Here is a 27,205-nt window from a genome sequence, read left to right on the forward strand (position 1 = left end):
GCTTGGATTCGGATTTATAAAGCGGACAGAACCATATAACCATATAACAATTACAGCACGGAAACGGGCCATCTCGGCCCTTCTAGTCCATGCCGACGCTTACACTCACCTAGTCCCACTAGCCCACACTCAGCCCATAACCCTCCATTCCTTTCCTGTCCATATACCTATCCAATTTTACTTTAAATGACAATACCGAACCTGCCTCTGCCTCTTCTACTGGAAGCTCATTCCACACAGCTACCACTCTCTGAGTAGAGAAATTCCCCCTCGTGTTACCCTTAAACTTTTGCCCCCTAACTCTCAAATCATGTCCTCTTGTTTGAATCTCCCCTACTCTCAGTGCAAAAAGCCTATCCACGTCAACTCGATCTATCCCTCTCATTATTTTAAATACCTCTATCAAGTCCCCCCTCAACCAGAAGGCCACTTTTAGGAGGTGGAATTCTGGTAAAGCAATTTGGGAGAAGTTTAAGGTTTTATCTGATGACTATCTGTCAGGCCTGAATGTTGAGGATGATGTGGATTTCTGCAGTGAAAGGTTATGTTGCATTATTCACCAAACTGCGGTGGAATTGATTCCTATGAAGAAGGGCATTAATAGGAGAAAGGCTGTACCATGGAGCGAGGAGTGTGCAGAGGCAATTAGAGAGAGAAATAAGTTGTTCAGGAAAGTTAAGAGGTGACCTTATTAAGTATAAAAGGGTACAAGACGTGGTGAGGAATGTGGTGAAGTTTGTGAAAAATGTTTACTGGAGGTCATACTGTGATAGTATTGGAAGGGATATTAAACTTGAAGATGTTTGGAGTATGATTAAGATAATGGGGGATTCATAAGGTTAATAACAGTCTCATATTGATTGAAGAAGGTAATATGATGTTACTGAAATAGAGAAGGTTGAGTTACTGGCTTGGTCATTTGCTGCAATTCATAATCAAGATAATTTCAGTGAAGAGGCTAAACAATGTCAGGATAAGGATTTCAGTGAATATCATGAGATGTTGGAAGCCAGCTGTAACAATGATAGTATTAGTGAGGAAGAGTTCTCTTTTTGTGAATTCAAGAAAGCTTTTAATAAGACAGGTCAGATGGCTCCAGGAAAGGATGATATATGTTATTGTATGTTTAAACATATGGATGACAACTCTTTTGAGATAATATCAAATGTTTAAATTATATTTGAACTTTTGGCCATTTTCCCTCTTCATGGAAAATAGCAGTAGTCGTGCCTATTCTAAAACCTGGGAAACCCCTGTTGAATCCTTCTAGTTATGGACCAATATCATTAATCCAAATTATGTGAACTTATGGAATGTATGGTAATAGAGTGGTTGAATTATATTTTGGAAAAGAGAGGTGATAAAGCGTTTTAATATAGCGGATTTTGGAAAGGTTTGGAAAGTACAGGTAAATAAAGAAGTTGTAATAGCAATATTTTTGATGCTGAAAAAGCATATGATATTTCATGGAAAGAAAGTCTTTTGTTTAAATTGTGGAAATTAGAAGTCAGAAGAAGGCAATGTAGTTTTTTTTCTGAGATTTTTATTTGGACAGTCTATGCAGGTAAGGGTAGGTAAGGTATATTCGGCTTCTATGAGATAGAGAATAGGACCCCACAAGGCAGTATTTGTAGCCCTGTGTTGTTTAATATTATGATTAATGATATTTTCTCTGAGATAGGTATTGAGGTGGGTAAATTACTTTTTGCAGATGATGGAGCTTTATAGATTAGATGTAAAAATTTCAATTTAACCGTATATAAGATGCAATTAGCAATTAATAAGGTTGAACAGTGGACAAATAGATGGGGTTTTAAGCTTTCAGTAGCTAAAACACAAGTTGTGTGTTTTACAAAGGGTGCAGTGACTAGTGGGGTACCGCAAGGCTCAGTGCTGGGACCCCAGTTGTTTACAATATATATTAATGATTTAGACGAGGGAATTAAATGCAGCATCTCCAAGTTTGCGGATGACACGAAGCTGGGCGGTGGTGTTAGCTGTGAGGAGGATGCTAAGAGGATGCAGGGTGACTTGGATAGGTTAGGTGAGTGGGCAAATTCAAGGCAGATGCAATTTAATGTGGATAAATGTGAGGTTATCCACTTTGGTTGCAAGAACAGGAAAACAGATTATTATCTGAACGGTGGCCGATTAGGAAAAGGGGAGATGCAACGAGACCTGGGTGTCATTGTACACCAGTCATTGAAGGTGGGCATGCAGGTACAGCAAGCAGTGAAAAAGGCAAATGGTATGTTGGCATTCATAGCAAAAGGATTTGAGTACAGGAGCAGGTAGGTTCTACTGCAGTTGTACAAGGCCTTGGTGAGACCGCACCTAGAATATTGTGTGCAGTTTTGGTCCCCTAATCTGAGGAAAGACATTCTTGCCATAGAGGGAGTACAGAGAAGGTTCACCAGATTGATTCCTGGGATGGCAGGACTTTCATATGAAGAAAGACTGGATTGACTAGGCTTATATTCACTGGAATTTAGAAGATTGAGGGGGGATCTTATTGAAACATATAAAATTCTAAAGGGATTGGACAGGCTAGATGCAGGAAGATTGTTTCCGATGTCGGGGAAGTCCAGAACGAGGGGTCACAGTTTAAGGATAAAGGTGTACAGTTCTGGTCACCGAAAAATAGGAAAGATATCAATAAATTAGAGAGAGTGCAGAGACGATTTACTAGGATGTTACCTGGGTTTCAGCACTTAAGTTACAGAGAAAGGTTGAACAAGTTAGGTCTCTATTCATTGGAGCGTAGAAGGTTGAGGGGGGATTTGATCGAGGTATTTAAAACGTTGAGAGGGATAGATAGAGTTGACGTGAATAGGCTGTTTCCATTGAGAGTAGGGGAGATTCAAACGAGAGGACATGATTTGAGAGTTAGGGGGCAAAAGTTTAAGGGAAACACGAGGGGGTATTTCTTTACTCAGAGAGTGATAGCTGTGTGGAATGAGCTTCCTGTAGAAGTAGTAGAGGCCAGTTCAGTTGTGTCATTTAAGGTAAAATTGGATAGGTATATGGACAGGGAAGGAGTGGAGGGTTATGGGCTGAGTGCGGGTAGGTGGGACTAGGTGAGATTAAGAGTTCGGCACGGACTAGGAGGGCCGGAATGGCCTGTTTCCGTGCTGTGATTGTTATATGTTATATGGTTATATGGGAAGCCTTTTAGGACCGAGATAAGGAAAAACTTCTTCACACAGAGAGTGGTGAATCTGTGGAATTCTCTGCCACAGGAATCAGTTGAGGCTGGTTCATTGGCTATATTTAAGAGGAAGTTAGATATGGCCCTTGTGGCTAAAGGGATCGGGGGTATGGCGAGAAAGCAGGTACAGGGTTCTGAGTTGGATAATCAGCCATGATCATACTGAATGGCGGTGCAGGCTCAAACGGCCGAATGGCCTATTCCTGCACCTATTTTCTATGTTTCTATGTTTCAATTGACCTGCACTTGATTTGAAATTATGCAATCAAACTCTTGAAGAAGTGTCACTGGTAAGATTTCTCACTATGTGGCTGGTTAAAATCTGACATGGAAACACCATATCAGTAAAATAATTGGTAGATGTATAGTAACATTAAATATCCTCAGGTGTCTATGTGGTTATTCTCAGAGTGCTACATGAAAATCACTGTTGACCATTTATAATTGTTTAATCTGTACTTGATTAAGTCTGTGAGGCTTATGGATCAGCTTCATATTCAAATTTAAAATGTTTGGATGTGAAACATGCACAGGCTTTAAGACTGTGAGGTAGTTCAGTGAGATTGTGTTTCGGCTTTACTGGTTGAAATGAGACAATTACCCTCACAGATTTGGAGGTTGAAGTTGATGTTAATGTACTGGATTCATTTGAAGAACAGAGAACTGATCACCCTATTAAAAGTGTGTTAGAAGACTGTTGGGAACAACACAAGAAGAGTGTTTTTAGTTTTGGGTGGCTGGGTTCATATCATTCTAGGAAAATGGGTGTACTGGTTTATGCAGTATGCCCCACTGTAGCTTTCCCAGTAACCCCACCTTGGTTTTTTCAATGACTTTAGTTGATTTTAGGTTACATTATTTTTTTTGAAGTATAAGGATCCTGATATGTTGGTTCATCAATATGTTAAGGAAAATTATTATGATATGCTAGCCATTTTTACTGATGGATTAAATAATAATGGGAATGTTGGTATGGTTGTTTTTGTGACTGAATTGCAGATAACAATAAAGAAACAACTTACTAATGATTTATCAGAATATACAACAGGATTGGTTGACATCGTTTTGGGCTTACAGTGGGTGGAGGGAATTTTTCCTTGCAAAGTTGTAATTTGTTCAAATTAATTTTTGGGTTTGATTAGTCTTAAAACAGGTGATTCTAACAGTGGGTCAGATTTACTGCTAGAAGCTCTTAGACTTCATTTCATATTCAAAGTTGCCATAATCCCTTAATTCTTAACCCCACCAATCCCCTAGCTTCTGATTTGCTAAGTGGAACGTCTATATCCACAGTTGAACTTTTAACAGATTTTTTTGCCAATCAACCTGCTCATTCCCCTCTATGTGCAGAGATCTGCAAGAAGTAGACATGTAAACCAATACTTTGAATATGAAATGAAGTTTAAAGAGCTTCTAGCAGTAAATTTGACTCACTGTTAGAAAGCAGGCTTCACTACCACCTTTGGGGGTTGATAAATTTCATTAAAAAAATTTATTAAGTTATGGAAGTGACTTTAATTTAGTTCACAATATTGTCTTTCCTTATTTACAATCTATAAGGCATTTTGGGTATTTAGTTTTCACTTGATAAAGAACTAGTAGGGTTTTATTTCCCAAATCTGTGCACCACACTCCAGTCCAGTTGGCAGAGGTAATGCACCTTTAAGTTGGATTGCCAACTGTCATTAAAAGTCAGAAAAAGAAGAAGACAATGAGTGCAATTAGGTGCTTGGCTGTCAATGTGGACTTGGGAGACCAAAGGGCCTGTTCCATTTTCTATAACTATGACTCCAAGGGTGAAATGGGAAAGGAATAAGACAGCACAGCTTCTTAAAAAAGTATTTATTGAAATTGGCATCAGTCCATTGTACAATGTATTTGAGATTACCTCCACTGAAGCCCAATGTGATGATGCTACTTTACAGCATGTTTTAGTGATTTGTAGGTGTCGGAACATAACATATAGCAGTAGAAGAATCATGTTAGTAAGCTACTAATAACAATCGATGGTCTGTTTTTCTTGATATCAGAGGATTTCTTCATTGCATTGTTCTGTAACCTGGAACTTCCCTTTTAAAAAAGATAATGCAATAGCTGAGGCTAATTTGATATATATCTTGTCTATGGAGCATAAAATATTTAATTATTGTGTGCACTTCCTTTTCCACAAACTATTTGATTTTATTAGGAGAGGGAGAACTCCGATTTCAAACCTCCACTGCCTTGTTGCTATACCCGATCACGGGAAAGGCTTTGGGAGTAAACCCTGAGGAAAAATCCGGAGTTGGAGTCCCAAAGGCGGCTGACTCCTGCAATGCTGCTGGCACCAAACCGTACCAATTTATGTCGTTCCTTTGGACCTGTCATCAGCATGGAGAGTGGGGGGGGGGGGGGGGTCCCACTGCATGGGCAACAGACGGATCTCCATATCACTCTGCCCTGGCTTGCGCCCTGGAGAAGCCTCTCCCAGTGACTACCAGAGGCACAGTACCCATGGTCAACTATGACCGACGGAGGCCACCACCACCTATTTGATTTTATTGTTTGTCAATATTTAATTGGTTTACACTGGCAACATTCTCAGAGAATTGTATACCAGCTCTCCTATATCAACTTAATGAGGAATCTGACTGTTGAGAAATATGTGCCAAAATTACTTTTGCTGGAATTCACATGGTTCAGATTTCAAGATGGAAGCTATTTTAATAGTGTGTTAACTATTGGTGCAAAGAAGATGTCATGGTAATCAGCACAGGAAGAAATAAGTACAAGTAGTTACCTGAGCTGGGTGTATGTTGCTAGCCAACAATTACATACTTGTAACATTTAATTAGAATTCATTATGTAGAGCAACAGCCATGTAAAGCATTAATTTAAAAAAATCATTATAACCAGCATTTATTATCCATTGCCAGTTGTTCTTAAGAAGGTAGTAGTGAACCATCTCTTTGAGGCTCTGTAGTCCGCCTGCTGAAAATATTCCCACTGTGCTGCTGAATAGGTAATTACAGGATTTAGATCCAGTGTTGATAAAAGAATGATAATATATTTCCAAGTTAGAAGGTTGTATGACTGAAGGTTGCCCTGCAATGTTGCAGCTTTCTGGCATGTGTTACCTAAACAGCCCATACACATACTCCATCCCCCCAACCACTGACACTAGAGCAGGTAAATATTTGAGGTGACTTTTTTTTCTTCACCTTTGTGAGCACTTTTCTCCTACTGAGGTACATTTATCTAGCCATCTTGTTTGGTTCCTCTGCTGTAGAGTGTTTATGTGCTAGAAAACACATAATCTGGAATCTGCTGAAAGCCAGATCAAAGGCATTCAAGTCTAGAGATCGATAATGCTACAAGGGGTGCAGGTATGATCTACAGAAAGCCATCTCATGGGCAAAATAGGGATTCCAGACTAGACTGGAATCAACAAGGGGTGTTCAACTGCCGTGGCAGACTTTGAATGCCATTATCTCCAACAAAGTTCAATCTTGTGTCATAGGGCACAGCAAAGCTTCATTTCCAGATAAGCTCAATACTTTCTATGATCACCAGAACAGGGAGGAACCATCGTGTACCCCCATGTTTCCCAGTGATCCTTTGGTCTTTGTATCTGAAGTTGACATGCAGGCTGCCTTCAAGACAGTGAATTCCATTGACAGTGGATGGAGTACCTGGCTGAGTACTGAAGACCTGTACTGACCAACTAGCTGGTGTATTCACGGATATCTTCCACCTCTTGCTCTGGCAGTGTGTGGTACCCCACCTGTTTCAAGCAGGCTTCAATCATACCAGTGCCCGAGAAGAGCATAGTCACCTGTCTAAATACTATTGCCCAGTGGCACTTACATTGGAGAGTTGGAGCATTGGAGAGAGATAGGAACAGACATGTTAGAAAAACATTTAATTAGTGTAAGGGAAATTATGAGGCTAACAGGTAGGAAGTTGGAGGCTTAAATTGGAAACAGATATTCTCAGCAAAAAGTACAGAAGAAATGTAGCAAATATTCAGGGGATATTTGTGTGGAATTCTGTATAGGTACGTTCCAATGAGACAGGGAAGTTATGTTAGGGTACAGGAACCGTAGTGTACAAAGGCTGTAATAAGTCTAGTCAAAAAGAAAAGCTTACAAAAGGCTCAGAGAGCTAGGTATTGTTAGAGATCTAGGAGATTATAAGGCTACTAGGAAGGAGCTTAAGAAGGAAATTAGGAGAGCCAGAAGGGGCCATGAAAAGGCCTTGGTGGGCAGAATTAAGGAAAACCCCAAGGCATTCAACAAGTATGTGAAGAGCAAGAGGATAAGACATGAAACAATAGGACCTATCAAGTGTGACAGTGGGAAAATGTGTATGGAACCGGAGGAAATAGCAGAGATACTTAATGAATACTTTGCTTCAGTAGTCACTATGGAAAAGGATCTTGGTTATTGTAATGATGACTTGCAGCAGACTGAAAAGCTTGAGCATGTAGATATTAAGAAAGAGGATGTGCTGCAAGCTTTTGGAAAGCATTAAGTTGGATAAGTTGCCGGGACTGGACTGAATGTACCCCAGGCTGCTGTGGGAGGCAAGGGAGGAGATTGCTGAGCCACTGGCGATGATCTTTGCATCATAAATGGGGATGGGAGATGTTCCAGAGGATTGGAGGGTTGCGAATGTTGTTCCTTTATTCAAGAAAGGGAGTAGAGATAGCCCAGGAAATTATAGACCAGTGAGTCTTACTTCAGTGGCTGGTAAGTTGATGGAGAAGATCCTGAGAGGCAGGATTTATTAACAGTTGGAGAGATATAATATGATTAGGAGTAGTCAGCATGGCTTTGTAAAGTGCAGGTCATGCCATACGAGCCTGATTGAATTTTTTGAGGATGTAACTAAACACATTGATAATGGAAGAGCAGTAGATGTAGTGTATATGGATTTCAGCAAGGCATTTGATAAGGTACCCCATGCAAGGCTTACTGAGAAAGTATGGAGGCATGGGACCCAAGAGGACATTGCTTTGTGTATCTGGAACTGGCTTGCCCACAGAAGGCAAAGAGTGGTTGTAGATGGGTCATATTCTGCATGGAGGTCGGTGACCAGTGGAGTGCCTCAGGGATCTGTTCTGGGACCCTTACTCTTCGTGATGTTTATAAATGACCTGGATGAGGAAGTGGAAGGATGGGTTAGTAAGTTTGCTGATGACACAAAGGTTGGAGGTGTTGTGGATAGTGTGGAGGGCTGTTAGAGGTTACAGAGGGACATTGATAGGAAGCAAAACTAGCCTGAGAAGTGGCAGATGGTGTTCAACCCAGATAAGTGTGAGGTGGTTTATTTTTGTAGTTCAAATATGATGGCAGAATATAGTATTAATGGTAAGACTCTAGGCATTGTGGAGGATCAGAGGGATCTTGGGGTCCGAGTCTATAAAACGCTCAAAGCAGCTGCACAGGTTGACTCTGTGGTTAAGAATGCGTATGGTGTATTGGCCTTCATCAATCGTGGTATTGAATTTAGGAGCCGAGAGGTAACGATACAGCTATATAGGACCCTGGTCAGAGCCCACTTGGAGTACTGTGCTCAGTTCTGGTCGCCTCACTATATAGGAAGGATGTGGAAGCCAAAGAAAGGGTGCAGAGGAGATTTACAAGGATTTTGCCTGGATTGGGGAGCATGCCTTATGAGAATATGTTGAGTATACATGACCTTTTCTCCTTGGAGCGATGGTGGATGAGAGGTGACCTGACAGAGGTGTACAAGATGATGAGAGGCATTGATTGTGTGGATAGTCAGAGGCTTTTTCCCAGGGCTGAGATGGTTGCCACAAGAGGACACAGGTTTAAGGTGCTGGGAAGTTGGTACAGAGGAGATGTCAGGGATAAGTTTTATCATATCAGCCTTCTATTCCCTAAACTTTCATGTGTCAAAAGACTTTTAAATACTACTGTTGTATCTAGTTCTACCACAATCACTGACACACATTCCAGGCACCCACCACTCTGTATTAAAAAAAGCTTGCCTTTCACGTATTTTTAAATTTACTCCTCTCACTTTAAATCCGTGCCCTAGTATTTAATATTTCTATCTTGGGAAAAAGATTCTGACTCTCTACCCTGTCTCTATCAGGTCACCCCTAAGCCTTCGATGCCCCATTTGTTAAACCTTTCCTTGTAGCTCATTCATTAAGTATCTAGCAGCTGCCATCACACGGCCCACGGCCCACTGACTGAGACTATGCAAATGAAATAAGATGCATTTAAGATCTCTCAAAACTCCTGCGTGGTAATTCACTGTGCCTTGCTGGTTCCATCATCTGATCCCCTATGTTCTTCCAAGCAATTTTCAACTTTCCAGCTCGGATGCTGAAGCTAGTTGTAGCATTTCTACTAAGGAGTTAATTGAGCATCCAGTGGATTGAACTTGCCCTTGCTCCAAACTTCCAGGTACAGTCGGCCCTCCTTAACCGCGAGTTCCGCATGCGCGAATTCAACCAACCGCGAATCGAGAAAATCCGGAAGTGCTGTTCCAGCATTTCTTGTTCGAGCATGTACAGAGTTTTTTTTCTTGTCATTATTCCCTTAACAATGCAGTATAACAACTACTTTACATAGCATTTACATTGTATTAGGTATTGTACGTAATCTAGAGGTGATTTAAAGTATACGGGAGGATGTGCATAGGTTATCGTGGATCGGGATCGAAAAAAGGTCGGAAGTTCTCTTACTAAGTAAGTCAGAACAGGTACATCCAGTATTATTTAGTGCCAGTTAGTCAAATGTTTGTCTTAGTATATAGTATATATTTTACCTTTCTATGCACTTAAGAACGTATGTTTTAGCGCTGTGCTCGGGAACAGAAGTTCCCGAGTTCGATCCAGTGACAGATCGCTCCCGAGCACGCTCTCCATCCGTGCCTGGTTGATGTGGAGGATCAAAAACCCAAAACCCCAAAACCCAATAATTAAACCACTGCGTTGCTTAGTAATTATTTTAGCAATAATCGGGGCAGGGCTTTTCTTACTTTATCCTTTAAAATTGTTCTGCTTGTTGTTCTGCTGTAATAAGTGAGGTGCAGTGTCTGTTATATTGTCGGCAACTAAATTTCCACTAAAAATAGGCATTCGGCTATTGAGAGAATTCATAATTTATAGAGCTGATGGAGTAACAGATAATCGCAGTAACAAATGCTAAACAAATTTGAAGTCAGGGATCAGCTGGAGGAAATAGACTGGGCTAAGTAGAATGACTTGGAAGAATACTTAAAAAGTAAAGGTGGAGTGCTATTCTCAAGAGCATAAGTCTGAAAATTCATTGTTTGGTGATTTATTTTCTGTTAGTTCAAGATGTACCAAATTAATTTCTTCTACAGTGGAACAAGTGGAAGAAGACTAAAATGATTCTTAGATAGAATCTGCTCTGAAACTTGATGCATTACACAGTAGCTATTAATCTCCACCCAGATTTTCTATCTCCTTCCTACATGCTGATTTATTACCACCTTTGATTCTGCCTACGATAGTGGTCTCATCAGCAAACTTGCCATGCCATGTGCAGAAGTTCGCTGATGACACGGCCATAGTGGGGTGTGTCAGGAATGGACAGGAGGAGGAGTATAGGAAACTGATACAGGACTTTGTGATATGGTGCAACTCAAACTACCTGCGTCTCAATATCACCAAGACCAAGGAGATGGTGGTGGACTTTAGGAGATCTAGGCCTCATATGGAGCCAGTGATCATTAATGGAGAATGTGTGGAGCAGGTTAAGACCTACAAGTATCTGGGAGTACAGTTAGACGAGAAGCTAGACTGGACTGCCAACACAGATGCCTTGTGCAGGAAGGCACAGAGGCGACTGTACTTCCTAAGAAGGTTGGTGTCATTCAATGTCTGTGGTGAGATGCTGAAGATGTTCTATAGGTCAGTTGTGGAGAGCGCCCTCTTCTTTGTGGTGGCGTGTTGGGGAGGAAGCATTAAGAAGAGGGACGCCTCACGTCTTAATAAGCTGGTAAGGAAGGCGGGCTCTGTCGTGGGCAAAGTACTGGAGAGTTTAACATCGGTAGCTGAGCGAAGGGCGCTGAGTAGGCTACGGTCAATTATGAATAACTCTGAACATCCTCTACATAGCACCATCCAGAGACAGAGAAGCAGTTTCAGTGACAGGTTACTATCGATGCAATGCTCCTCAGACAGGATGAAGAGGTCAATACTCCCCAATGCCATTAGGCTTTACAATTCTACCGCCAGGACTTAAGAACTTTTTAAAAGCTATTATTAATGCTTTTGAGATAGTGATTTAGATGCATATCTTATTTTTTTTTACTGAGTTAAGTATTGTATGTAATTAGTTTTGCTACAACAAGTGTATGGGACATTGGAAAAAAGTTGGAATTTCCCCATGGGGATGAATAAAGTATCTATCTATCTATCTATCTAAACTTAAATATGGCATTGGAGCTGTTCTTAACCACACAATCATAAGTGTAAATTTCTGCAGTAACATATGAATTACAGTATAAAATGGTATCAAGTGTCTTTAAGTGTTCAAAGATACTTTAAATGTTTAAGTGACAAGTGGAATACAGTGTTGGGAAATGTATGATAATGCATTTTGATAACAGAACAAAAGTGCAGACCATTATCTAAATAGGGAGAAAATTCAAACAGCAGAAGTGCAAAGGGACTTGAAGTCCTCCTGCAAGAGTCCCAGAAAGTAATTTACAGGTTGAGTCTATGGTAAAGAAAGCAAATATAATGTTGGCATTCATTTCAAGGGGGGATAGAATAAAAAAACAAGGTGATAATGCTGAGGCTTTATAAGATACTAGTCAGGCCAAACTTGGAGTATCGTCAACAGTTTGGGGCTCCATATCTCAGAAGCATGTGTTGTCAATGGATCGAGTCCAGAGGAGATTCACGAGGATGATTCTGGGAATGGAGGGGGTTAACATATGAAAGCCTTTGGCAATTTAGAAGAATGCAGGGGTATCTCATTGAAACCTACCAAATGTTGAAAGGACTAGGTAAGGTGCATGTGAAGAGGATGGGTGGAGCAGACTCAATGGGCCAACTAGCCTACTTCTGCTCCTATATCTTATATCGTGTCCAGAACTAGAGGGCACGGCCTCAAATCTCACCACTCAATTTACAACCTCCTGAAAACTTAAACAGAATATGTGGCTTATTTAAAACTTGTGGCACTCAATGCAAATCACTTAATATTAAATTCATTTTAATGTCCTCCTTTGCCAACTATACAATTTCTATCAAACTATTGCATTGTAGAATTTAACGGGCACTGTTTTATAACCAGTAACCTTGCATGACAGTAATTAATTTGAGTAAGATGCACTAATTGAATTAAGGAAAGAATTATCAAAAATAGTAACCAGTAAATAGTGGCAGGTTAACACTCAGTGATGTTGTGTATCCCTGGATTTAGCTACAGTAGCTCCATGCCATAATATGTTAAGATGATTGACAGGGCAAATAGTAGTTTGTGTCATGTTATAACCACCATACTTTTGCCAGCTAGATACTGGCACATCTCTGGGTACTGATACTAATGCACAGCAGTAGTCTCTTGATGTTATTAGTGCATACATTTAGCATCAAGTTTCTGGAGAACTTTTTTATACAATGTCAGGACCAACTGATATTGTACAGCATAAAGAACAGGATTGGATGGTTTCAACTGGTGCATACCTTCAGAATATGCAATCAGCAAACAAGTTTAAACCAGAGTTTGATGTCAAGGTGACAAATATTGCAAGTTTCCTTATTAATAAGGGGTTTGTCTTTAATGCTATGATAGAAAGTAACCATCCACAGAAGCAACTGACTTTGTACCAAATCTCAGGTTAAGTGGTATACTACAAGAAGTTTTCTTTTTTCAGAGATAAAAATTGAAGACATTATCATGTATTTATTTCACTATTTGACTCTGCAATGACTGAAGTGAATGTTGAAATGACACTTAAATAATTATCTGTGATTATGCATGCACCATGCCAATAGTAGCTATTTATGTAGGAATTTGCAAAGGTATAATTCACTTTTTCACAAGCTTTACAATGCTTGTAGTTATTTTTCACTTGGTTTAAATTAAATTTGATTACTTAAGATTCCATTCAGGAAGGTATTAACGCTTAGACTCATGAGTCTGATAACTGAGGTACTTATTCACTTTATCATGTATGAATGGACAAGCAAAATATAATTAATATAATAATTTAGAATATCTAATATCTAATATTTTATTTCCTCTTCTCCTTGGTTCTTTTTCAGATAACAGTTCAGTGGATCAACAGGTTCTAACTTGATGTGTTTCATCTTCCATGAACTATCATTTAAATTTTGTTGTATTGTTATGTGTTTCTGTAGTAAAGATGTTTATTTCCCATCCTGTTGTCTTGCATGGAACTCACCTTTGCAAATTGAATTTCTCTTGTCTTCATACATTCAATATATGGTGCATTTGTAAACAGGACATTTGTCACTGAAAATAAACTTTCACAAACATACTTCTTCATAATATATTTCACAAAAAAGCAAAAAGAAAAGATGTGGAATGTCTCATGAAGATACATATTCATCTTTTAGGTCTTAATAATGTTGTTCTTTATTAAAGGCTCAGCTCTCAAGTGGAAATGTTTTTGATGCGTCTAGCCTTTCTGGCCTCAAGACCCCAGGGGGGTGAGTAAAAATTATACTCAATGGATTTCTAAAATAGATCTCACATAAAAATTGTTGTTGTTAATTAAAAAGAAAATTGTTATCTCTTTATCTTGAATCATCTACTTAGAGAATGCAAGTATTAAAAGCACGACAAATTATTGTTAAGGTGGAGACTGATCGTGGAGACTGAATGGCAGACCTGTAAGCAGAACAATATTGGAGGTGTTCTGGAAATATGAATTAGCATCATGAAAAGGTTTTGTGTAACATGTGTTTCTACATTGGTGCAAGTTCTTATTTTATATTTTACATATTGCTGAAAATCAGTATTTAGAAATGTTTCGGTTATCCCAGAATGAGGCTCCTTTATGCAGAATAATAAGAGTGATTTTTTGCAGAGGATATCATGACTTACAAAACTGAATGAGATTTTTTAGGAGTTAATTTAGAAAATTGATGAAGGCAGAGCAGTAGTCATTGAAAATGTGGATTTTAGTAAGTTTTTGACAAGGTCTCATGTGGTAGGTTGGTCCAGCACGTTAAGGCATGAGGGATCTGAGGCATTTTGGCAAACAGTATCCTAAACGGCTTGCTGATGGAAGATAGAGGATAGTAATGGATGGGAGTTTCTTTTACTGGAAGTCTGTAACAAGTGGTGAATGTTGGTTGCATTATACATCTGTGACATATGAGAATGTAGATGGTCTGATACTAAGCTTGCAGATGACATGAAAATTGATGAAGTCATAGATAGCAAAGAAGGTTGCTGGCATATGGAATTTAATTCAGACACATGTGAGGCAATGCACTTTGGGAAGTTAAATTCTAGTGGAAACATGTTGAGTAACTAACAGAAATCTCACAAGTGTTAACAGACAGAGAGAATTTGAGGTGCCAACTCATAATTCCCTGAAATGGAGACAGGTCTACACAGGGGAGTGAAGATTTCATTTGCTATGCTTGCTTTCATTGGTCAAGGCATTGAGTATAAGAGTCACAACATCAGTTGTCAACTGCAAAAAGCATTGCTTAGACTATATATAGTGCAATGTGTACAACTCTTTTCACTACTCTACAAGAAGGATGTGGTAGCAATAGAGGAAGTGCAGAAGCGATTCACCAGGTTGTTGCCTGGAATAGAGGGCAGTCGTTATAAGCAGAGACTGGATAGCTTGGATTTATTCTCATTGAAATGTAGGAGGCTGAGGGGGTCACCTTTTAGAGATCTGTAAAGTTATGAGGAGCATAGCTAGGACAGATAGAGTAGTTTACACTAGAGTAGAGTGGACAGGTTTAAGGTGAGAAATCTGAGGGTTAAGTTATAAATATGTATTGCCCTGCTTCACATGGTTCATATTTTTTCTACGCTTTTACGTTCTCAATGTAAGCTGCTTGTTTGGGTTACTGTTGAAAATAAGAGTTAGGAGAAATGTGTGTCATCTATTGGAGATGAACAGATTCAGAGGAGGTTTCTCTGGTGAGGGACACTAAGGCTGGGCTTGGGGCTTTTGAGAAGAGAGAAAAGAGAAGATGCCAGAGTGAAGAGGCTGGTGGAGTCGACCCAGAGTGGGGCCGGGATTCGACTAAGCCCATGGAGATTGAAGGAGGATCGGTGAAGGGGAAACCATGAGCTCCAATTTGTGCACATTAGGCTGTTTCATTTTAAGTGGCTCTTTTCTTTTTTTGCTTTTCCTTTAGTCAAATTAAGAATTATAAAGCTACATCTTTTAATTGTATGTGGTGTACTGTCTGTTAATTCTTGGTACTTATTTGTAACAGGGTAACAAATCACGCAGCATCCATACAAACGGGGATTTGGGAGTTCTGCATTTCAGTCTCCCAAATTTGGTGTCTTCCCTAGACTTAGACAGCCGATGAAACCAGAGTGTTACAAATACAAGAGATTCTGCATCTTCAGCCATGATAGATTCTGTCATCTTCAGAGCAGACTTGATGGGCTGAATTGCCTAATTCTTCTCTTATGTCTTATGGTCTTTGCCTTATGATCAACACACAAAAGGCGAGAGTAATTCAGTAAGTCAGGAAGCATATGTAGAGGGAAATAAACAGTCAAAATTTCTGCTCAAGACCCTTCTTCTGGAAAGGAGGGGGCAGAAAGCAGAATGAGAAGTTAGGGGATGGGAAGGTGTGATAGGTGAAGCTAGGTGAGAGGGAGGGTTGCTGGAGAGGGTGGATGAAGTGAAAAGCTAGGAGGTGTTGGGTGGAAAAAGCAATGGGCTTAAGAAGAAGGAATCAATTAGGAGAGGAGAGCGGGTCCTTTTTCAGTAAAGGAGTAGAGGGATACAGCGCTAATGTGAGGAAAATTGGAATTGTGGGGATAGGCAACATGATCGTGTAGATATGGTTGACTGAAAAGATCCATTTCTGTGTTGTACAATTCCATGAATTCAGTGCTCTTGATTGATTTTTTTTTGCAGAGAATGCCCTGCACTTAATGGAAATCTGAAATAAATAAGAAATTTTTGGAAGTACAATAACCAGACAGTATCTTTGCCAAGAAAGAGTTGTGCTTAGAAATTGAATTGGTTTGTGCTTTAATTTTTTCCAACCTTATGTGATTGTTTGAAAATCAGTTTCTCCCGAAGAAAACTGAACTCACATCCATTTTCATCATTATGCTCAAGTTCAAATCTATCGCCATCTGATTGTACAACCAAACAAAACGACATTTCTCTGGACTACGGTGCACCCACAAAAATATATATCATACACAGCGCATAAAACAAAATATTACCATAAATTAATTAATAAAATATAATTCAAAATGTATGTAGAGTGCAGCTCAGGTAAACAGTTGACAATAAATAGCAAATGGTACTGTGGACAGTATGCAGTCATACCTGTCAGGAGTTCTGAGGCACCCTTGCAGTCCTACATCAGAAGGGATATGTGATGATGTTATTTCCTGTGCAACACCCTTTTAGGCATTGTCCTAAGTGTTGCTGTCATTGGGACCATGTTGTTGTAATTGCATTGTGACAGCCTGGGAGATATGCAGGGAAGTAAAGTGCCTGAACCATTTGGCCCTTCCACTCCTTCATTGCACCAATGCATCAATGATATCACTCAATCTTGGATGGCAGTCCTCATAGGTTTCCTATGGAGTGTATGTGTTGATGCTGATTTGAGGTCCTCTGACTTCAAGAGGCAACATTAGCAAAGATACAGGCTGGTGCAAACATGGAGAAGTGGCCAAGTTCTATCTTTTTCTTTTGATCTTTCTAGGAGCTCAAGGTTCACAAATTTCACTACATTTCACATTCCACAAGTGCACTTAATGTTTCCTTGTTTATTTTTTAATCAATGTTTCATTTACAAACATTTTTATTGTTAAATAAGAAGTTCTTTTATGTAGCATTACGTAATTTAGTATGTACCAAGATGTACAGTACGTATTTAAAATAATTTTTCTTGTTGAAGACAGTTTTATTTATTTCAATTGTCAGTAAACTCAGCAGAACACAAGGCAGAGATATTAGATTACTCTAAATCTGTATCCACTGAAGGTCATAGTTAAGAGGTAATAGTTAAAAGTGCGAGAAGCATTTTTAAAATTTAATTAGAAGAGAAACTTTACAAATTGGAAGGTACACAAGTTTCAAATACCAGCATTGAAACCGGAAGGGTTCTAATATTTGAAAAGCAACAAATTGCAGATGCTACAAATTCTAAATAAAACACCAGAAAATGTCAGTAGGTCAGGTGAAACAGTGAAACAAACAGAACATTTTGGGTAGATGACCTTTCAACAGAAAAGTTAATTTCCTAGTTCTGTTGAAAGTTGCTGGCCTGAAGCAGTAATCCTGTGTCTCTTTATGTTCTCTTGCCTGCTGAATATTTCCAGCATTTAAATTTGGCTTAGATCTGTTAAATAATTTTGCAATTAGAATGCACTTTGTTTGATCATTCAAAGATTAATTAGGAACTCTTAACTTTGGAATGTACTGTATAATTCTTGAAGGCTTTCAATCAGCTGACCAGAACATTTTTGTTGTTTTTTTTGAAATGCAGATAATTTCTCCACTATATATATATAAAAGTGTACTTTTATATAATTTGTAAAGGTATACTGTACCTCAATTTATTTGTGCTGTCATGTCAATTAGTAAATAACATTGTAATTATTGGTTTTAATTATCTTAATCAAGGCTTCTCTATCTCAGAGTTGCAAAGATAAATTTAGATAGTGGGTAATTTTGGTGAGGTGTACGTTGAAAGAATGTGTATTTCTCTTTTATGGGGTGCCTTTTAGAGAGGTTCCTGCCTGAAGGCACCTGCTGCCCCTTTCATCAGACTAAAGCCTACAAAGAGATAAATGCATCAGGGAGGTGACTGAAAGCACGGGAGGGGTGGTGGATGATCAAACAGGTGACCTCCATTGCCAGATTGAGGGCTGTACCATGCAGTGGTTGTACTGGTGGAATCATCTGATGGGTAGATTGGATTCAGCATTGTTCCAAACAGTGGGTACGGATAGATTTAGTGAGCTGCTTGCTGTGTTTGAAGAAGCACTCCTGCTCCTCTTTGCAATGGTATAAAATCATCCAAATCCTTCAAGCTGACATTTATTCATTGTTCATTATTATCCCTGAACAGAGGAGCATGATAATCTGCCTCCGATAGTTAGACAGTATGAATCATCATCTGCCTAGATCTCCTTCATTGAAGGATTTAAAGAACATAGGGATTTTTATGACAGTGGTTTTGTGGTTGCTCTTATGATGATGATGAATGTACCCATTCTTGAATCCTAAAATTCAGTCAAGACCTTAAGTCTTATCAGTTATGTGTCTACTAGTACCCTCATTTAGGGAGATTTCCCTGTACCCACATATTTCAAAGACTAAATTACTTAATAACTGGAGAGTGAGCAATAAGAACCTAGTTATTGATAAGCAACTTGAACCTTGGACAATTTCTTCTGTTGTGCTGAAAAGCTGAGGTTGATAATAAACATTCTGGATACCATTGCAAAAAGGAGCAGGAGTGCTTCTTCAAACACAGCAAGCAGCTCACTAAATCTATCCATACCCACTGTTTGGAACAATGCTGAATCCAATCTACCCATCAGTGATTATTCATCACTGTTACTGATACTAGCTTCTTATTACTGATTCACTTCATTACTTATATTTGAATTCCCCAGATGTTATGGTGGCAGAGTGTACTGGAGGATTGGTGTTCTTTTTTCAATTTGAAGACTGTATCAATTGATGTACAATGGAGATCACTAATGGAACCTTTGTTCTTTGCAACAAATATATAAATGACTTGAATGAGAATGTAGTTAATCTGTTTAACAGGTTTGTAGACAACACGACGATAGAGCCGTTAATAGCGAAGAAGGTGGTCTAAGGCTACTGTGGGATATAGCTCAGCTGCAAAGCTGGGTGGAACAGTGGAAGATGGAATTTAATTCATTCAAGTGCAAGGTGATACAGTTTGGGAAGTTCAGATTGAGGTAGGAGTGTTGGATGTACAGAAGGACCTTGGGATGCAAATCTGTAGCTGACTGAAAGTGGTGACACAGGTGGATAGAGTCTGCTTGGCTTCTTAGGCTGAGGCATTGAGTATAAGAGTAGAGTTGACATGTTGCTGCTGTAGAAAACATTGCTTAACTTTAAGTTCAAATTTAATTGCCATTCAGCCATACATGAATATAGCCATATGCCACAACATTATTCCGGGGCTAAGGTGCCAACTATCTTGCAGCACAACTAAGACAGAGAACACATATAAGATGTCAATAAAATACAGTCACACAATAAAAATATAGTCCAAGAGCCTGAGTACATGAAGGTTGCAGAACTCTGCAGTCAAACACAATATAGCTTGTCTTTTCTCCAACAATCTCCAAAACACAATCAAGCCAAAAAGAACAAGCAGAAGATGTAGAAAAGGAGAAATAATTGAAGATATTGGCTAGCTGAAAGATGTCGCTCGAGGAATCATTAATCACTGGCACCATCTTGACCTGCAGGAGCTTGCAAACGGAAAAGTTTTATTTAAAAAGGATAGCAACATCTTTGGTTGACCCCATAGAAGTCGTTGGAATCAAACATGCCGCTGTCTTATTGAAAGACTGCATTTGGAGCATTATGTACAGTTCTGTTCATTACACTAATGGAAGAATGGGGTTATAATAATGGGAGTGCAGAAGTGATTCACCAGAATGTTGTCTGGAATGGAGAGCTGTAGTTATAAAGAGAGATCTGATGCATAAGGATTTCAAACAGAGATGAAGGTTTTCTCGAAATAGTAAACACTGATATAGCACTTAGAAGGTGCTAGGACAGATACTTAGACATAGAGGAACATGGGCCTAATGTAGATAAATGAGATTAGCATAGATAGTCATTGTGGTTGGAATGGCCTAAAGGATCCCATTTCTGTACTGTACAATTCTATGAATCTACTGTTCTATATGATTCCAGATCAATGGCTCAGGCCTTAGTCTGATAACAACCACTGTTCTACTGTACCTCTTGGACTGAGCATTTCTTGTCTCCTTTCAGCCCAGAAGCTGGTTGCTCTTTGTTTATAATAAATTGTCTGTTAAGATGAAGATTGACAACGTTATAATATTCAGGTGAATGAAGCATCTTGTGTTTCTGGTGAAACTGGAAGTGGATGGCTTTAAAATCAGTTTGATTCTGATTCTAGATTTTTGCACTTTGGCCTTAAGCCATGTCCTAATCAATCCATTTTTGAAAGCTGAGCTTTTGGCCTGAGTCTAATGTCAAGGGAAAGATAGATGCACTGTAGAAGTATTCTGGATTCTGTGTACATCAAACTAAGGAATATTATTGTGAACTGTGCACTTAAACCAAACACAGCCCTGTGCCATTCTTAAAATTCAAAATCTACTCTCTTATGTTTCTAAGAAATTGTCATTGCAATGCGATGTTGAAAATTAAGGTTTTACAAAGGAGACAGGATTGATACAGCATCTTGTCAATCATAATTCACGTTAGATCCCAGAGACAAAAGCATAATCATGTTGGAAGCTTTGGTGAGAAAGGAAAAGCAGCTGCTCCTTAGGAGAGCCAGAGGAATGATGAGTGGAAATATAGTCCGTGAAGGCATGTCAGCCTATAACAGATGAAAATCAGAAAATTAAGGTCAGACAGCATCTGGGGAAAGAGAAACAGAGCTACTGTTTTGGTCTGAGATTCCTCATTAGAAGGGCAATACATACCTGAGTGGTAACCAATGAGGAATAGTGGGATAAACTTAAGGAGTCCGGCAAAGAGAGGATGGTGGGGTATGCAGATAATTACAGCTAATAATACTGAAGTAGTACAATTTGGTTAGAGGAATGAAGAGAGACAATATAATTTTGCTAGCACAATTCTTGCAGGGCCTGAAACACCCTGAGTGTATAAATCTTTGATGGTGCCAGGGCAGGTGAAGAAAACTGGTGAAACGTGCATGGGATCGTGGGCACAAACACCTCCTGAAGTGCTAAATCGAAACAAGTGCAAGTTCTGAAAGCAGTGGATCAGCCTTCACTGGAGAAGAATATGTGGTTCAGGGCACTGAATTCTGGGAATGAAGTTAAAGAAGGTACAGAAGGGATTTCCTGGAAACGCTGCCATAGAAGGAGGACTTGAGTTACATTGTGCCTATTGCACTTATCCTCAACATTTACTATCCTTATGTCTATATGTATCAGAAGTTTTCCTCAGAAGTCAAATAGTCTGAGCTATTTGACAGAAGTGTAGCAAAACTTGAAACTTTTACTGTTTCTTCCAGAAGCTCCACAATTATCACTATACAAATCATCTGCTAGAGTAGCTCAGCAGATCATGCAGCATCTATAGCAGAAAATAAACAGTCAATATTTCAGGCCAAGACCATTCATCAGGACTGGAAATTAAGAGAGAAGGATTCAAAATAAAAGGTTGGGAGAATGGGAGGAGCATGAGCTGTTGGGTGCTAAATGAACCCAGGTGAGCAGGGTAAGATAGGTGGTTTGGGTGGGAGTGTGTGAGAAGTTGGGATGCGGAAGGGCCTAATAGTTGAAGAATGAACCCAGGTGAGCGGGGTAAGATAGGTGGTTTGGGTGGGAGTATGTGAGAAGCTGGGATGCGGAAGGGCCTAATGGTTGAAGAATGAACCCAGGTGAGCAGGGTAAGATAGGTGGTTTGGGTGGGAGTGTGTGAGAAGCTGGGAGGCGGAAGGGCCTAATGGCTGAAGAATGAACCCAGGTGAGCGGGGTAAGATAGGTGGTTTGGGTGGGAGTGTGTGAGAAGCTGGGAGGCGGAAGGGCCTAATGGCTGAAGAATGAACCCAGATGAGCGGGGTAAGATAGGTGGTTTGGGTGGGAGTGTGTGAGAAGCTGGGAGGCGGAAGAAGATGGAATCGGATAGAAGAAGACTGTGGACCGTGGAATAAAGGGAAGGAAGTGGGGAGCCACATGGAGGAGGGTGTTGGTGTTTGTCAGGGCAGGGGAAGGAAAGGAAAAGGAGTAAAGGGACCAGAGGGATAAGGCAAAATAAATTGGTGGTGGGTAGAGACAGTAGGGAGTGGTAACCAGAAGTCAGAGAAATCAGTGATAATACCATCAGGTTGGGGACTACAAAGATGGAATATGAGATGTTATTCTTCTATATGTGTCTAGCTTCAACTTCGCAGTGGTATTAAAATCATTGTCCACTGGGATATCCTGGCTGTTATGATTCAAATTTCAAGGTAAATTTATTATCAAAGTACATATATGTTATCATAGACAACCCTGAAATTTGTTTTCTTGTGGGCATACACAGTAAATCAAGAACATGACATGAAGAGAGTGGAAAGGTTGTGGAGGCAGATGTTGGTAAGACCTCAGACAAAGTCAGCAATCAAAAAGTTGAGCATGGTAATCATAACAGGTAATACTGTCCTGAGCTGCAGACATTTCAATGCAAGAAGTATCGTAGGAAAGGCAGATGTGCTCAGGGCATGGATCAACGCCTGGAATAATGTCGTTGCAGCAAATAGTGAGACTTGGTTGCAGGAGGAGCAGGACTGGCAGCTCGATATTCCAGGATGCTGTTGTTTTAGACACAACTGAGAGGAAGGATTGGGGGGGTGGGTGGTGTTATTAGTCAGGGAAAATGTTATGGCAGTGCTCAGTCAGGACAGATTGGAGAACTCACTCTGGGTGGAACTGAGTAATAATAAAGGTATCATCTCATTAATGGGGCGATATTACAGACCACCCTGCTGACCAAGGGATTTAGACATTTGTACAGAGATTGCGGACTGTTACATGAAACAACAAGAATGTTGTAGTAGGTGATTTTTGCTTTCCACATATTGACTGGGATTGCCATATTTAAAAAATAGTAGATGGGATAGAGTTTGTCAAATGTTTCCAAGAATGTTTCCTTAATCTTTACAGATGTCCCAATGAGAGAGTGTGCAATATTAGGGAATGAGACAGGGCAGGTGACAGAAGTTTGTGTAGGGGAACACTTTACATCCAGTGACCACAATGACATTTGTTTCAAGGTAAATATGCAAAACAATAGGTCTGCTCCATGGGTTGAGATTCTAAATTGGAAAAAGCCCAATTTTGATGGTATCAGAAATGTGTAGATTGGGACAGGCTGTTTTCTGGCAAAGGTGTACATGGTTAGTGGGAGGCCTTCAAAAGTGAAATTTTGAGAGTTCAGAATCAGAATCAAGTTTATTATCACTGGCATGTGTCATGAAATATAGTGATGAAATGTTTTGAACGGCTTGTCAAGCCTCATATCACAGCCAGCCTCCCCTCATCGCTGGATTCTCTACAGTTTGCTTATCGTCCAAATAGCTCTACGGAGGACGCAATATCCACCACTCTGCACACAGTTCTCTCTCACTTGGACAACAAAGACACTTATGCCAGAATCCTGTACATTGATTTCAGTTCAGCGTTCAATACCATCATCCCGCAGAGACTAGTGGAGAAACTGTCGCTGCTTGGCCTTAACACTGCCATGTGTCGCTGGATTCTGGATTTCTTGACAGAGAGACCACAGTTAGTCCATGTTGCTAGGAACATCTCTGACTCCATCACACTGAGCACTGGATCCCCACAAGGCTGTGTGCTCAGCCCACTGCTGTTTACACTGCTAGCACATGACTGTGCAGCCAAATTCAAGGGGAACCTAATAATTAAATTTGCTGATGATACCACAGTGGTGGGGCTCATCAGCAAAAATGATGAAACAATGTACAGGGAGGAGGTCAAACACCTAGAGAGCTGGTGCAATGACAACAACTTGATGTCACTGCTTAATGTCACCAAAACCACGGAGATTATCGTCGATTTCAGACGGTCTCAGCCTGAGCACACACCCCTCAGTATCAGCGGCTCCACAGTGGAGAGAGTAGAAAACATCAAGTTCCTTGGGGTGCAGATCTCGGACAATCTCACCTGGTCCAGGAACACCACTGGGATTGTGAAACGAGCCCAGCAGAGATTGCACTTTCTGAGGAAGCTTAAATAAGCATCACTCCCCACTAACATCTTAACTACATTCTACAGAGGAGTGGTTGAGAGTGTGCTGACCTTTTGCATCACAACCTGGTACTCCAGCTGCAATGCTGCTGACAAAAAAGCCTTGCAGAGGGTGGTTAAGGGAGCAGAGAAGGTTATTGGGGTCTCCCTACCTTCTGTCCAAGACCTCTTTCAGCCTCTCCATGAACTGTTTGTTCTTCTGCCATCAGGTAAAGGTTACAGGAGCATCAAAACTAAAACCACAAGGCTACTAAACAGCTTCCTCCCACAGGCAGTCAGACTGCTAAATAGCTGCTCTACCTGACTCTGCTTTGGACACTTTTAACTTGCACTGGACACTTATAACTTGTTTTTAACTGACATGTGGCTGTTGTGTTTTACTATTTATTGTTATGTTTATTATTTAGTGATGCATTTGTTATGTTATGATTGCACTGCTCCTGGGAAACACTGTCTCATTCTGCCCTGCAGAGCTGATGTATGGTTAGAATGACAATAAAGTTTTTGAATCTTGAATCTTGAAATTTGTTAAGTTAGCAGCAGTTCAATGCAATGCATCAATCAATTATAATAAATATATGATAGATTAAAATAGTGCAAAAACAGAAATAATATATATATATATTTTTTTAAAGTGAGGTAGCGTTCATGGGTTCAATGTCCATTTAGGAATCATATGATGGGGGGAGGAAGCTGTTCCTGAATTGCTGGATATGTGTCTTCAAGCGTATGTACCCCCTTCTTGACAGTAACAATGAGAAGAGGATATGCCCTGGGTCCTTAATAATGGATGTCGCCTTTCTGAGGCACTGCTCTTTGAGAAGTTGAAAATGTCCGTGAATTCTCCCACCAGTTGGGTTGGCACAACTTTTCAGAGCCTTACCAGGTACGCCATCGGGGTCTGCTGCCTTGCTACCTAGACAGCCTGACATCAGCCTCCAAGACAGAGATCACAGGACCACCTGTGCAGCAGGGATCTTCACGGATATAGTTATCTTTCAAACTGAGCATAGAAGGTGTTGAGCTCATCTGGCAGTGAAGCATTGCTGCCAGTCATGCTGTTGGGTTTTGTTTTGTAGGAAGTAATGTATTGCAAACCCTACCAGAGCTTGTATATGCCTGTTAGAATAAAAGGTAAAGATATCAAGTGCAGGGAGCCTTTTCTCAAGAGATATTGAGGCCGTGGTTCAGGGAAAAAAAGAGGTACATAGCAAATAAGGGCAGGTAAGGACAAATGAGATGCTTATGGAGTATAAAAATACAAGAGAACATTTAAGAAGGAAATCTGGAAGGATAAAAGAAGGTAATGAAGGTAATGAACCTGGCCAGGTGACAGACCTCTTGGTGGGGGAGCATTTTGGTGAGTGACCATAATTCCCTTAGCTTCATCGTAGCTATGGAAAGGATAAAATCAGACAAAATGGTAAAGTGCTTAACTGGGGAAGGGCTAACTTTGAAGGGATGAGGCAGGAACTAGCGAGAGTAAATTGGAAACAGATGTTCAAAGGGGAAAGCATAGAAGTAATGTGGGAGAAGTTTAGGGACCACGAGCTGGGTTCAGGATAGGTTTGTCCCACTGAGGCAAGGAAAAAATAGTAGGAAAAGGGAACCATGGCTGATGAAACATGTGAGGCAACTTGTCAAGAGGAAAACGGAAGCATATATTAGATATAAGAAGCAGGAGGTATGAAAAATATAGGGTAGCCAGGAAGGAGTTAAAGAAAGGACTTAGGAGAGCTTGAAGGGGGCATGAGAAGGCCTTGGCATGTAGGATTAAGGAGAACCCCAAAGGCATTCTATGCGTATGTGAAGAACAGGAGGATAACAAGAACGAAGGATAAAGAGGGCAACATGTGCCTGGAGGTGGAGGAGCTTGGGGAGGTCCTAAATGAATACTTTGCTTCAGTATTCACAAGTGAAAAGGATCTTGATCAGGATGAGGTCAAAGTAGAGCAGGCCTGTGTGCTGGACAGTGTGGAGATTAAGGAAGAAGAAGTGCTGGACCTTCTTAAAAACATTAAGATTGATAAATCCCCAGGGCCGGATGTGATACACCCCAGGTTGTTGTGGGAATTGAGAGAAGAGTTTGCAGGAGCATTAGCCATGATCTTTCAATCCTCTTTGGCTGCAGGGGAAGTGCCGTAGGACTGGAGAATGGCAAATGTAGTTCCCTTGTTTAAAAAAGGTAATAGGGAGAAACCTGGGAACTATAGACCGGTGAGTCTTATGTCAGTGGTATGCAAACTACTGGAAAGGATTCTTAAGGATAGGATCTACGAGAATTTGGAGAAGTACAGTCTACTCATGGATAGTCAACATGGCTGTGTGAAGGGAAGATCGGGCCTCACGAGCCTGATTGAGTTTTTTGAAGAGGTAACAAAAGAAATTGATGAGGGTAGGGCAGTGGATGTGGTCTACATGGACTTTAGCAAGGCATTTGCCAAGGTCCCTCATGAGAGACTTATCCAGAAAGTCATGAGGCATGGGATAAGTGGAAGCTTGGCTGTTTGGATAAAAAATTGGCTTAAAGGAAGAAAGCAGAGGGTAGTTGTGGAAGGAAAGTATTCTGCCTGGAGGTTGGCTTCATTAACAGGGGGATTGAGTTCAAGAGTAGAGAGGTCATGTTGCAACTCTACAAATCTCTGGTGAGACCGCACTTAGAGTATTGTGTTCAATTCTGGTCACCTCATTATAGGAAGGATGTGGAAGCTATGGAAAGGGTGCAGAGGAGATTTACCAGGATGTTACCTGGATTGGAGAACAAGTCATATGAAGCAAGGTTAGCAGAGCTGGGACTTTTCTCTTTGGAGCGTAGAAGAATGAGAGGGAACTT

At 40.3% G+C, this 27,205-nt stretch overlaps 1 protein-coding gene across 1 annotated transcript in view; it reads left to right on the top strand.

The window, feature by feature from the left end:
* Positions 1-27,205, top strand: part of LOC140718657 (protein unc-13 homolog B) — a 561,805-nt gene that overhangs the window by 449,621 nt on the left and 84,979 nt on the right. Inside the window, exon 10 of the mRNA XM_073032679.1 lies at positions 13,813-13,877. Coding sequence (XP_072888780.1) covers positions 13,813-13,877 — 65 coding nt within the window. The remainder of the gene's footprint in view (positions 1-13,812; positions 13,878-27,205) is intronic.

The sequence above is a fragment of the Hemitrygon akajei genome, chromosome 30 (assembly GCF_048418815.1).
Source record: "Hemitrygon akajei chromosome 30, sHemAka1.3, whole genome shotgun sequence".
NCBI classification, from domain to species: domain Eukaryota; kingdom Metazoa; phylum Chordata; class Chondrichthyes; order Myliobatiformes; family Dasyatidae; genus Hemitrygon; species Hemitrygon akajei.